Source organism: Ranitomeya imitator, chromosome 7 (genome assembly GCF_032444005.1).
Source record: "Ranitomeya imitator isolate aRanImi1 chromosome 7, aRanImi1.pri, whole genome shotgun sequence".
Classification (NCBI taxonomy): domain Eukaryota; kingdom Metazoa; phylum Chordata; class Amphibia; order Anura; family Dendrobatidae; genus Ranitomeya; species Ranitomeya imitator.
In genome coordinates this window covers 172,375,447-172,388,676 of record NC_091288.1, presented here as the reverse complement: position 1 = coordinate 172,388,676, position 13,230 = coordinate 172,375,447, and the positions used below count along the sequence as shown (strand labels likewise).

Genomic DNA, 13,230 nt, shown 5'->3' with positions numbered 1-13,230 from the left:
GCAGAGTTGATTTGCTCTTCTTTTAATGCTTGCTTTAGAGCGATATGCAGTTAGACCAACCATACCTCCATAAATCTGGCGATTCCCCCTTATATCATTGCCAAATGTTTAAAAACACAACCTAAAAAAAACCAAAAAACAGGGAGCTCTTGGAGACAAATGCTGACTGTCAGTTCTTGCACATTGTCCGGCATAAGAAAAAAAATATTCTTCCTAGTGCTAGTTTATTTTCACAATTCAGACAATTTAGGTACACATAAAAGGAGATGATCTATCTGAATGCTGCCACCATTCTACATGGTCCAAGTGGTTTAGTCCACTCCAGTTGAAGTTTTCCAGTAGCCCTTTCTTTATAGCAGAGGTGGGGAACCTTTTATTCTGTAAGGGGCCATTTGAATATCTATAGCATCAGTCTCGAGCCATACAAAATAATCTACTTAAAAATGTTCTTTAGTTGGACAATTAATTAACTCGCCCATAATACAATGACTGGAGCTTTTTCTATATTGTGATGTGTGTTAGGTGGTATGGATGATGTTGCTACTCACAAGTGCTTTTCCATGTTTACGTCGGTCAGATTGCAGCGACTCTTTACAATGGTAAGTTTTGTAAAGAACTCGCAGCAGTAAGTTGTTCTGAACACAGATGTGTATTTCACTGTATGTCTCATGAAAGTAGGGAATTCACTATGGTTCCGGTATCGATTACGAAACACAAGATGTAGGAGGTTTGCTGAATATATCACATAGGAGACACTGAGACTGCTTATATATATATTGTGATGCAGTGACCCCTGTGGCAGCTAAGGGGTGCTGTGTGTGCTCTTTGGGATATGCATGGAGGCATATCTGTTGTTATAATGGTGGTGAAACAGTGACTGGCTGTGTTGTGAATGGCCGATAAGTGTCGCAGAGGGAGTCTGCGTGGTAAGTCTGATGCAATGTTGTTGTTCTGGGACCTGTAGTCCCTCAAGAGTGTGTATATGTATGGTGTAGTTGTAAGGGAGACTTACTAGGCTAGTTATGTGAGATGGGCAGGACAAACTAGCCACACATCCACACTCCCACCCAGGGGAGTGGTTAAGGATATATAATGTGACCAGGGTGTGGGTCACATGTTCCGGTGTGGTTCCAGTGTTTGGACCTGAGTGGTGAAGGTCCTGGAAGTCTGTGTTGGATTTCCTGGGAGTAGGAATCCTGAAGAGCACATGCTAATGTGTTGGATTTCCTGGGAGTAGGAGTCCTGAATAGCACACTGAACAACCTGTGTTGGATTTCCTGGGAGTAGGAGTCCTGAAGAGCACATGGTGGGGCTTTGGACTTGCTAGTGGCCTGGGGTGTTGGACTGACATCCTGAATAGCACCTGGACAGGTTATATGCCTGGGGTGTTGGATGAGGTCCTGAATAGCACCTGGACAGGTCACATGGGCGGTTCATGTGAGGAGATGCCAGTGTGTTGGATTTCCTGGGAGTAGGAATCCTGAATAGCACACTGGGCAACCTGCGTTGGAACACCTGGGAGGAGGCTCCCTGAAGAGCACATGCTGGGGTGTTGGGAGGTTCTGGGAGTAGGACCGGATCCCTGAATAGCACACAGTAAGACTCTGGTTCTGGATGGTCTGTGTTGAGGAAACTACCGTCCTTCGGTGGGTCTGGACTGACTAAGATATGCCGCCCAGGCAAGTTGGTGATCCCTGTGAGGCAGCTTTCCCAGAGAAGTGGACTGACAAGGAGTCAGCATGTGGAGCAGGAGCTCCAGTCAGGTAATATACAGACTGTTGGTGCTTGTGATGTTCCATGAACTGTGTGGTCTCCCACGGTGACTGAACGGAGTGAGGTTCGGCGTGTTTAGAGACTGCGACCCAGTGTCATATGCGCTGTACGTGACTTGGGACATTGGTGAACTGTACGGACACCCATGGTAACTTGGCGAAGTGAGAGGTCCAGCATGTTTAGTGTCCGTGAAACAAAGCCGTAAATTAAGTGTTTAAGACAAAGCTGCAAGTTAATATCATCAGATGGAACCTATTGTGTTTGATGAAATGTATAATGTGAACTGTGCACAACCCGGTTTATGACACTGATAAACCGTATAGACTGTGTTTAAGCGAAAAATTGTGCCTGACTACGTTAATCCCGTGCCAAGCGAGTGTCCCCCAATACAATTAGTGAGAGCAATCTTTATATATATATACACACACACACACATCACATATCCAGCAGTCTCTGCATAACCTCACATAGAAGACAGATTATATATATATATATATACACATACATACACACACACAGTACATCACATTGACACCGAGACTTCTGTACATACACAGTACATCACATAGGAGACACAGACTGCTGTAGATACATTAAGTGGGATACAGAAACTGCCGTATATTTACATTACAGGGGAGACACAGACTGCGACTCTTACATACATCACACATGTCATGATCTTCATTAGTGAATGCTGCATACAAACACTCTTCATTATAAGAACCAGCAAACAGAAAAACAGGGCTGGCGGCCCAAGACCAACTTACTTCTTGCAGAAAATTCTCCACCCTTGCACTGCAGATATCATAGCTATCAGACTAAAATTCAGCTCACTGTATTGTTGCTTGGCGAGTGTTCCAGTGTGTGGCTCTCACATGTGATCTCACTGGAATTTCAGCGATTGTATTGAAGGGCACTAAGAAGAAACACTGCCTAAGGTTTGTATACAAAATGGTTCTAACCTACTTTATCTGCAATCCCCAAAAAAATGGGAGGATTGTTATTCTGCCATCTGGTTTAGCGGAAACATGGGTATTACATACCTGGTAATGTGTTTTTTCATGAGACATGACGGCACCCTTACATTCCCACCCTGTTGATCACGTCATTAGTTGGGTGTCGGTGATAAGAACCGTATAGGATGTATTATTTATGTGTACACTAACCAGCGGAGTTCCTCTCGTACTCTTTAAAACAACTGATGTGGAGAGAGGAGCTGCCCCTTTTATCTTGAAGGTTTCCTGTCCTTGAAGGGCGGATCCCCTCTCTTGTGGTGCCGTCATGTATGATGGAAAAACACCCATCCCCAAGGGCAAATGTGAGTATGACTGATGCATATAGTTTATGTAGGGGAAGAAATAAGCACTACTTGCGAATGTCAATTCATTAGCGCTCAATCTGAGGAGTTCGGCCACTGGGGCGTTGGAAGGAAGCCGGCGACTGACACTGCGCACGCTACTAAAGAGTGAGCAATGAATACTAACTGCCTTCCACGCACAGTCCCAGCATGCAGCGCAGTGTGTTTCGGCAGCTGCCCTTTGGCTTGTAAGCAACACATGACGTCACTGCCATGCGCTGCTTACAAGCATAAAGCAGATGCTGGCCTTGGAACAAGACGCTGCGAGGGAGCAAAGGGAAGTTAATTTTTTTTTTTTTTTATGTTTTTCTGATGGGGTCATGCATATCAGGATGCTATTAAAGAGAAATGAATGTTCATTATCCTCCATACCCCTGGGCATGGAATTCAGTGAATATTCATTTCTCTTTAGCAGCGGGCATAGGAGTTAGCCACAGCCGCCTGCTCCTGCCTCCTGTGACCCACTACTCCTCCGCTGTTGCCCCATCTCAGCCGGTACATCCGAACTATAAGAAGCACCCCCATTATTTGGAGGAATAAAGTGTGTCTTCTAGTCCAAAAATATATGGCATGTTCTGTAAATGCACTAAATACTTTGTCAGGGCGCCTTTTGCATCAATGCGGCGAGGCATGGAGGAAATTAGCCAGTGGCACTGCTGAGGTGTTATGGAAGCCCAGGTTGCTTTGATAGCAGCCTTCAGCTCATCTGCATTATTGGGTCTGATGTTTCATCTTCTTTACAATACCCCATAGATTCTCTATTGGGTTAAGGTCAGGTGAGTTTGCTGGCCAATCAAGCATAGCGATATGGTTGTTTTTAAACCAGGTGTTGGTACATTTGGCAGTGCGGACAGGTGCCAAGTCCTGCTGGAGAATGCTGACCAACTTTTTGGAGATGGAAATTTCCGAGGGAAGCATGAAGTGCTCCAAAATTTCCGGTAGATGGCAGCACCGACTTTGGTCTTGATAAAACAGTGCAGCTACACCAGCACAAGGGTCCCCAAACCATCTCTGAGAATCCACTACAGGTGTGGCTCCTTTGGAAGCCTATGTGACTTACAAAGGCACGACACCTATAGTGAATTTGCCACTACTCTATGCTATTAAAGCCTTTCATAAGCAGCCCTTTACACTTGTTCTCTGGTGTAAATCCATGCATCTGAGGAAGGGCTAAGCACAGACCAAAACGTTATGTTCTCACTCTTGCAAATCACCTTGAAATTTTCCATTTGTGTGCCAAATTCTTCCTATGAATTGGGCTGCTACTTGTGCCCATACACCGGAGTTTGGTGATTTTACCATGTTATTACTCCAATCATGGACTAGTTAATATTTTTTTTGGTATGGCACACACACCACTTGTCAGATTCTCCCCGGTTCAGGAATAGGCATGACACAATAAAAACTTTAATGCTTTATTAACCGCATTCAAGTTATGCATGCAGTTTGTCACTATTGAAAATATTACAGTAAAAAAACAAAGTTAATTAACATCTCCCCACCCTCTCCCAATATAGACAAAAGAAATTGTCATGTGAAATTTTAGGACAGAACTTTAATGTAACCCAACAAAATTTGGGTAGTGTGAATCAGACATGAGTGGCGTTATCACAGCCTTGTAAATTTTATACTCTGAAACACTGGTTTGAGCATCATGAATCTCCCATCAGGCTCAGTTTAGCTATGAAGCAAAAAAAGCTAGCCTTACCCAACATTTGGTGGCACAAGAATTGCGGGATTGGTGTTGCACAATCTACTGGTGGCCTTTTGAACTTTTCCTAGTAGGAATGTTGGTGGCCACAAGGCTGCTCCAATAAATTATACAATGGTGGTGTTAAGTCAGTATTTAGCATTTGAAAACCAGTCCCAGGAATTGGAAAATTTGTTGCATAGTAACTTCCACATATGGCCTATCCAATGTGTACTAGAATGAATAAGGCCTAATCCTTCAGTTATATTAAGATCTGCAAGTGATCAAAAGTCATTAGGTAGTCAACTGGAAGCATGACAGCCAATATATTTACACACAAAAAGTCTGATTAATGTTTTAATGGCCAACAAAAGCTGCTAGTCCCTTTGTTAATTTCCATTGCTTGTAGACCAGCTAAAGACAGGTGAAGACTGCAAGAACAGTACTCAAAATTACAGATTCTAGACTTTATATACTAAACTGTGTGATCAATAATAACGATGCTTTGCCTTAAAGACTAAATTGTTAGAAACTACATGGTCAAACTGGGAAAGGTTTGCCATTATGTCTAGTTTTCCTAGTGCCATCTTCTTTAGGCCAGTTCCTCTGTATAAGTGACAAAGCTGTGGTTTTTGCCAAGTCCAGTTCTGTGTAAATCTGAGACTGGCGGCCCAAGCTCCATTGTACATCAGGACTTTGAGGTGTTTCAGGGTTGTCCGAGTCAATACCACTTTCCATCTCAACCTGGATGTAATTGAGAGTTTTTGATTCCTGAGAAGACTGCCTGACATCAAAGTTAAAATAGATGGGTGCACTGCCTTGACGCATTTTGGAATCTCTCGCTGAAGACAATTTCTCTGTGTCTAATGAACTGCCGTCTTCCTTCATGGAGGCTATATTTTGCTCAATGATCAATGGAGAAGATGCCTTACTATTGACACATCCCGATATACGAGGTGTTAAATTATCACTGCTTTGTGACTCCGAGCTACTGAACGAAACCAACATGCTTCGGGACCTAAGACACGCTCCTGGAATAGCTGAAACATTTTCATACCCCATTCTTCTCACACAGGAGGATTCTTGACGGTCATCACTGTCATAACCAGTGTCCCATATGGCTCCATTTAAATCTCTAGATTGTACATTACTGAAGGTTTGTAGCTCTTCACTTTTCATGGTGTTCCCAACCATAGAGGCTGGGCCAAGTCCAAGATGCTCGTCTACATTAAGATAGCTTTGCATAGACATTTGACTCATGCCACCATCTGAAAGCTTATGGTGTAGAGGTAAATTGGATCTTTTTATCTTGTTCTAGTCAGGAAATTTGCAATTTTAGGGGGGAGAAAAAAAAAGTAAACAATAGAGACATTGATAGAGCTATAAATAATGCATAACAAATAGTGATGAGCGAGTATACTTGTTGCTCGGGTTTTCCTGATCTCCGAGTATTCGGAAGTACTCGGAGATTTAGTTTTCCTTGCCGCAGGTGCACAATTTACAGCTGATAGACAGCTTGAATACATGTGGGGATTCCCTAGCAACCAGGCAACCCCCACATGTACTCAGCCTGGCTAGCAGCCGTGAACCATGCAGCTGCGTCAAACTAAATCTCAGAGCACTTACAAATACCCGGAGACCACCCAAGCGTGCTCTGGAAAACCCAAGCAACGAGTATACCCCTTCATCACTAATAAAGAATGAACAGCAACTGACTCACTTCTGAAGATCTTGTAGAAGATGAAGGAGTGAGGAATTCACTTCCAATAGGCTCTGGCCTTATGGTAGATGAGATTAGGGAGGTTGCTGGGAGAGTGGGATAGGTCTCATACCGGTATGGGAAACTTTGTTCAGCATCTGCTAAAGACAAACATGCAACATGAAACAAGAGTTATAGAGCTGAGCTAGCAAAAAAAAAAAAAAAAAAACCTGAGGTGTCTGGAATAAGATGACTACCTCCTAATTCTGTGCATCTTTCAGTTTCCATACTCCATTTACCGAGTACATTCCTATTTAAAATTTATAACATTTGTGTAATTTCCAACACTGATGCTTGTAAGCCAGCATCCAAAAGGTAGGCAAATTTACATCATATGTCGTGAAGGGGTTATGCAAGAATTCTGGGGTGACTAATAAGTTGGGGCCCAAAGAGTCCAGGTCTTTTGTTTCAATCTTGAAAGACTCCTTTAAAGAAAAACCTGTCAGACTAAGCACGATTTTGTCATGGCGCTGTGATACAGATTACGTTGAAGAACCACAAGGTGGGATCAATCAGTATTTGAAGTGTTATGCTAGTTAGATTTCAGTGCACAGGGGCCGGACCGTACACTGGGTCTCCTCCTTCCCGTGTCCGATTATCCGGCTCCTGCCTCCTCAGTAGGAAATCTCAGCTGTGACCCGTCATTCACAGATCGGGGACTCAGACAGGGAGGAGAAGACCCAGTGCACACTCCACTCCTGTGCGCCAAAAATCTGGTTAGCAGGGAACTCCAAATTGTGATTGAAGAACCACATAGAAGATTTCCTCACAGGCATCAATGTAATCAGCAAACCAGCACCATTACACTACAGATATGTGCCTTCGGGTTCTCCAGTGAAGTCACAGGGGAACTACAACAACTACTACTTGGCACTTACCTACTGGAGAGTCTCCATCTGTATCAGAAATTACACTTATTCGATTGTTTTTCATGCATATTTGTAGCAAGTTGAAAAGCTCTTCTGCACGGCTACATCTGAACCCAAATATGCCTAAGTTGGGGAATGAATAAAATTTTTAAAAAAAACCTCCACACCAAAAAAAAAAAGTAATTAAAGTAGCTACATAGTTCCTAGTGTAGTGACTGCACTGCTAAGTAAGTAAGAGTCAGGTACTAATAGTAACAAGCAGCCACTGATCGGACTCTGCATCTAGTGATTACCTTTGGCATTGCATTGGGCATGTGTTGTACTTTCCATTGCTATTTGCAAGTGACACATCATGGACTTTGATGCAATTTGCGTATCTGCGATTTGGCTGTACCTTACAGTTATGCTGCAAGTCTGAAACAGATTTTAGTTACACGACTTATTGGAGACTGGCTGTCGCACCACATGTGTTGCCTCCAGACTAAAGGAGATCTTTTAGAGAAGATTACAGTAACCGTACATTCTTATCCAAAATAATAGATTCCCAATTACGGCCTTGGCCTTTTTTCCTGGCTTACGCTACATTTCTGACTTTTGCCTTTTACAGCTTTGCGTTAGTAATTTAATATTTTTTCTGCTCAGTCACAACAGGAGTACAATAATCACAGAGTTTCTGGATCCCTGACACGATGGATCCCTGACTAGAATAAGGTCCGATTTCCATCATACAATCCAGCATTTTTCAACTGATGTGAACAAAGCTTTAGTTATAGATTGTAATTCTTAACTTGCACCAGGCTGTAACAATTACACATGTTCGCTTTTGACTTCTGTCTGAGAAAGCAGATAAAACGCCGACCTTTGGTTTTTGAGGTCCTGAAAAACTAGTAATCCTGGTGTAATCATTGCTAGGTAAAATGAGGAGTACACGCTTCAGTAACAGGAGGGAGGTGACGTAACCAGATCACAAGACTTCATAAACAGGTAATATTGGCCAGGAGCAGGGTCTCCGTAAATTGATTAGGTTAGTATAGCATACAAATAGGAGATTTTTCTGTATGACAATGACAGTTTAAAGGCAATGCCATGCATTAAAACTGGAAGTTGCCAACAAAACAGCAAAAATCCTCAACTAGGACAACTACCAAAATGTAGAAGAACAAAACGCCTCGGACAGCGAGGTTCATAGCAATCTTGTGGATGCAGTCTGAATGACTGAGTGACGCCACTGCTGTAGATGAGGGGTGTCAAACTGCATTCCTCGAGGGCTGCAAACAGGTAATGTTTTCAGGATTTCCTTGTACTGCACAGGTCATAACTTAATCACCTACACAAATAATGATTTGGTGATTAAATTATCACCTGTGCAGTACAAGGAAATCCTGAAAACATGACCTGTTTGCAGCCCTTGAGGAATAATAATAATATAATAATAATTTTATTTATATAGCGCCAACATATTCCGCAGCGCTTTACAAATTATAGAGGGGACTTGTACAGACAATAGACATTACAGCATAACAGAAATACAGTTCAAAACAGATACCAGGAGGAGTGAGGGCCCTGCTCGCAAGCTTACAAACTATGGGTGCAGTTTGACACCCCTGCTGTAGATCTACTGGACCAGAGAGACCAAGACAGAAGCTTGTGCATTTAAGAAATTAACCACTTCCTTCATCGGGGGATCTCTAGTCCACCATACCTGCAGTGGTGACATCACTTGATTAGGGCATCATTCAGACTTCATTCATAAGATTGCCAAACGCCAGGACATTAAGTTTTTTTTCCCTGTAATCCAAGACTTTTGAACAAAAGGTGATCTCATGTACTCGCCATATCCACAGGATTGTCATTATAAGGGCACCCTTAGGCTATGTTCACACCTTGCGTCGGGTCCCTGCGGGTTCTCCCGCAGCGGATTTGATAAATCTGCAGGGCAAAACAACTGCGGTTCTCCCTGCAGATTTATCGCGGTTTGTTCCGCGTTTTCCGCTGCGGGTTTCCGCCTATACTATTGATGCTGCATATGCAGCAATATGCAGCATCAATAGTAATGTTAAAAATAATAAAAATTGGTTATACTCACCCTCTGATGTCCGGATCTCCTGGGCGCTGCACCCGGCGGTCCGGTTCCAAAGATGCTGTGGGAGAAGGACCCTTCGTGACGTCACGGTCATGTGACCGCGACGTCACCGCAGGTCCTGGTCGCACTGCAACTCTGACCGGACGGCCGCGTGCAGCGCCCAGGAGCTCCGGACATCAGAGGGTGAGTATAACCAGATTTTTTATTTTTTAACCCCAAATATGGTTCCCAGGGCCTGGAGGAGAGTCTCCTCTCCTCCACCCCGGGTACCACCCGCACATTATCCGCTTACTTCCTGCAACGTGGGCACAGCCCCATGCGGGAAGTAAGCGGTTCAATGTATTCCTATGGGTGCAGAATCGCAGCGATTCTGCACAAAGAAGTGACATGCTGCGGGTTGTAAACCGCTGCGTTCCCGCGCGGTTTTTCCCGCAGCATGTGCACAGCGGTTTGCGGTTTCCATGTTACTGTAAACGCTATGGAAACTGCTGCGGACCCGCAGCATCAAAATCGCGGCGGTTCCGCGGTAAAAACCGCTAAGTGTGAATATAGCCTTAGGACTTGTAATAACATGGTGCCCATTTACTCTCATTTTAGTGTGATATCCACAATAGGCTGAATTAATCGATTGTACATTTACTTCTTGGTGTTACATGGTTGTCAATGTTCAGTGTGTATGTGGATTTTGGCACACAAACTCATCTCATGTTAGACAATTGTTTTTGTCTTCAATTTGTTGATCTTTTTGCAGTTGCATATTGTTAGAAACCTCCAGTAGTTTCCTTCCATGCAGTCGTTAATGACACAAATAGTGAAAATTATTCTGAGTATTATATGGGTGAATATTCTAACCCTGGGTGCCCAGCAGATAGCAGTCCTATTAGTATATCTGTTTAGAGATGGGGTGTAGTTATTCAAATTGACTATTAGCATAATGCCTAGACTGTTTTTGGTTGCAGTTTCACACCCATCATTGCTCCTGCTGAATATTCGAACACCTTTTTGGCTTTGAAAAGTTGAGCTGAAGCCCTGCTATTAATCCATAGTTTTTCTTCACCTCTACACAATGGCTTGCCTTTAGTCTTATTGCAGCTTGTGCAATTTTGTCTACCCCTCAGACACAAAGCATATGTATATGGCGTTAGAGGGGTTATCTGGTCTTGTGATAAAAACCTGTAGCCTTTAAGTGACTGTAGGCTTCTAAAACCACAAGGCACACTGTCAGGCAATTTGCATACTTCCTGCCACAGTCCGACTAGATCTGCTTGACCTCGCTCAAGCCAAGTAAATAGAGGAGCAGAGTCTTGTCAGCATGTGACTGCATGCATGCTCTCAACATCATCAATGGAGAATCTCAATGTGAGGTGCACATGCCGCAAGGATTCAGAAGTCTGCAGTCAGATCTCAAGACCGCATGACCCTTTTAAGGCTAAAAAGCCTTGTCATTTTGTGCATTCAGTATCTAATAATATAATTTAGAAAGCGGTATGTGAAAATTGCCTCTTCAGAGAGGAAGATGACTTAACTATAAAGCAGCACCTGTTGGAAGCAGCGATCCTACAAGTCACAATCAACCCTTTAACAAGCCTTGAAAAAGAGACTTCGGATAAAAGCCAAATCAGAATCTCAATTTGTAGACATGGTGTTTTGGGGTATTGCCCCTCATCAGTGCCAAGTATGAGATCTTATTAGGCTAGGTGAGAGGCTCAGGACTGAGGTCTAAGGGAGTATGTTTCTCCTTGTGGAGAGCGACTTAACGGCTCTGGCATGCCGATATAAGGAGGCTTATTTGTGGTGCAATGCTCCACTGGAAAATGTAATATGCACATTGCCTCTTCAGATAGAAAGCATTTGAACTCCATAGCACCACATGTTTGCGCAGCAATCTACAAGGGTTATGTGCACACTTTTGGGGAGTTTTTCAAGAAGCCTTAAAGGAAATTCTTATATGTGGCATTTTTTGTCCTAAAGCATTAGAGTAAAAACAAACAAAAAAGAAAAGTTATTTTTTGCAGACACTCGAAAAGACTCAAACTATGCTCTGCACATGCTTTTATGTGCTCAGTTTCCTTTGGAGGTGGGGGATGGAGTTGAAGCACAAAGTCCAGATCCTCTTTAAAACAAAAAGGTTCTGCTCAATTTCTACACTGAAAATTCTGCAAAAAAATGACAATAAGACTGTGTGCGCACATATCCCAGGTGTGATTTTTTTTTGTTAACAGACCAATATTACCTTCTCCAGTCTGACATCTCCTGCCACAGACAAAGGAAAACAGATCGGTGTCATAGCCATATTTCAGCAGGCTGATGTAAGGCCATCGCACAAACCCTCCTCTCCTAATATGAAAAATTAGGGTAGTCTCTGTAAGCTCCATGATTCCTGGACAGACATTTTTGCCATTGTCATTCACATTGATAACCTTAAAAATAAGAACACAGAGGGCATATTAATTAAGATATATTACAGCAGAAGTTTACCCAAGTCTTTTTATGGCCAATTATAGTGATCAAACCTCTAACCTACTGAATCAATTCAGAAGTTAGTGGGAGTGCCTCTAAGTGTATGTAAGGAGACTGACATATTGCCCATGTTCCCCGTTCAATATGTAACTTGTGATGTATAATGTGAATGGTGACTTGTGTTAATGTTGGTAATGTGTAGTTTGCAGCAGGGATAGTGAGTTAATGTTGGGACTAGCCCCGAGCTATAGGGGTAAAGTTGAAGGGAAAGCGACAGTTTCCTGGTAGTGGGTAAGATAGGACCTAGGGTCCAGTGTGAGCAGTGCTGCATTCTTGCACATTTTCAAGACGAATCTGAAAGGAAGAGATTGTGAGACTCAGACCAGAAGTGGAGTGATTTTGTGGAGACCAGTCCTGCGAGAAGACGCTTATCTGTAAGGCCTAGAGTTTATATCTCCAAGAGGCTATGTGCATAGACCGGACTGAGTACACGAGACGCAGAGTGTCCCGGGCGAGAGCTCCAACACGTCGGCAAGTAAACAAGTTAGGTATCGGCTATACTGGCACCGAAGCACTTCTAAGGGGAAAGGAGACAGAACCACAGGTTGAGCAAAGAACTCTTGCTAAACAGAACTGTAGTGTCAATGTGGGTTGTGGTTAACTAGTGAGGAACAGTGAATTCGGAGGGCAAGTAAAGAAGAAGGAATTGAAACTGAAAAATGCTCAATTTTGGGAAGGAAATGTTCGTGAAGTGGTTTATCCACTATATTATGTCTACATTTCCTACCAAGTTCCTATTCCGTGAAGATTTTTGACTGGTGGTCTCCCTCACTGAACTGTAAAACATCTGGTCCTGGCAACCAGTGACATTGGTTACATGTGGCCTGCATGGGCATAGCACCCTCACAGCTTAAGTCCACACACCCAACTAGGACCTCCACTTTCATGTAACGTGCCAGTGAGGTACCTTGCCAGTGGCTACTGCCCCATTTTACATATACATGCATGTTATGTAGTGTGTATTAACGTACTTACACTGCTCTGATGTCCAACACTGATGGTGATGTCAAAAGCACAACGCTGGATACCAGAGACCACAGTGGTGGGCAACTATATGAATTACACTACATTAAATTGCAGCGCCCCAGGGTCCTGGCCGTTGCAGTAATGTCGCTTTCCTCCCAGGGAGAGTGATATTACGTTTGGAGGCAAGAAAGGATAACTGCATCCAAGTACCAC

At 43.3% G+C, this 13,230-nt stretch overlaps 1 protein-coding gene across 1 annotated transcript; it reads right to left on the bottom strand.

Moving 5' to 3' along the window:
• Positions 1 to 4,531: 4,531 nt before the first annotated feature.
• On the bottom strand, positions 4,532 to 11,957 carry LOC138645918 (fibroblast growth factor receptor substrate 2-like). Its single transcript, XM_069735400.1, has 4 exons — positions 11,765 to 11,957; positions 7,458 to 7,571; positions 6,541 to 6,677; positions 4,532 to 6,134 (listed from the first exon to the last, which is right to left on the bottom strand). The coding sequence occupies exons 1-4, from the start codon at positions 11,904 to 11,906 to the stop codon at positions 5,361 to 5,363; spliced, it is 1,167 nt and encodes a 388-aa protein (XP_069591501.1). The 5' UTR covers positions 11,907 to 11,957; the 3' UTR covers positions 4,532 to 5,360.
• Positions 11,958 to 13,230: the final 1,273 nt, after the last annotated feature.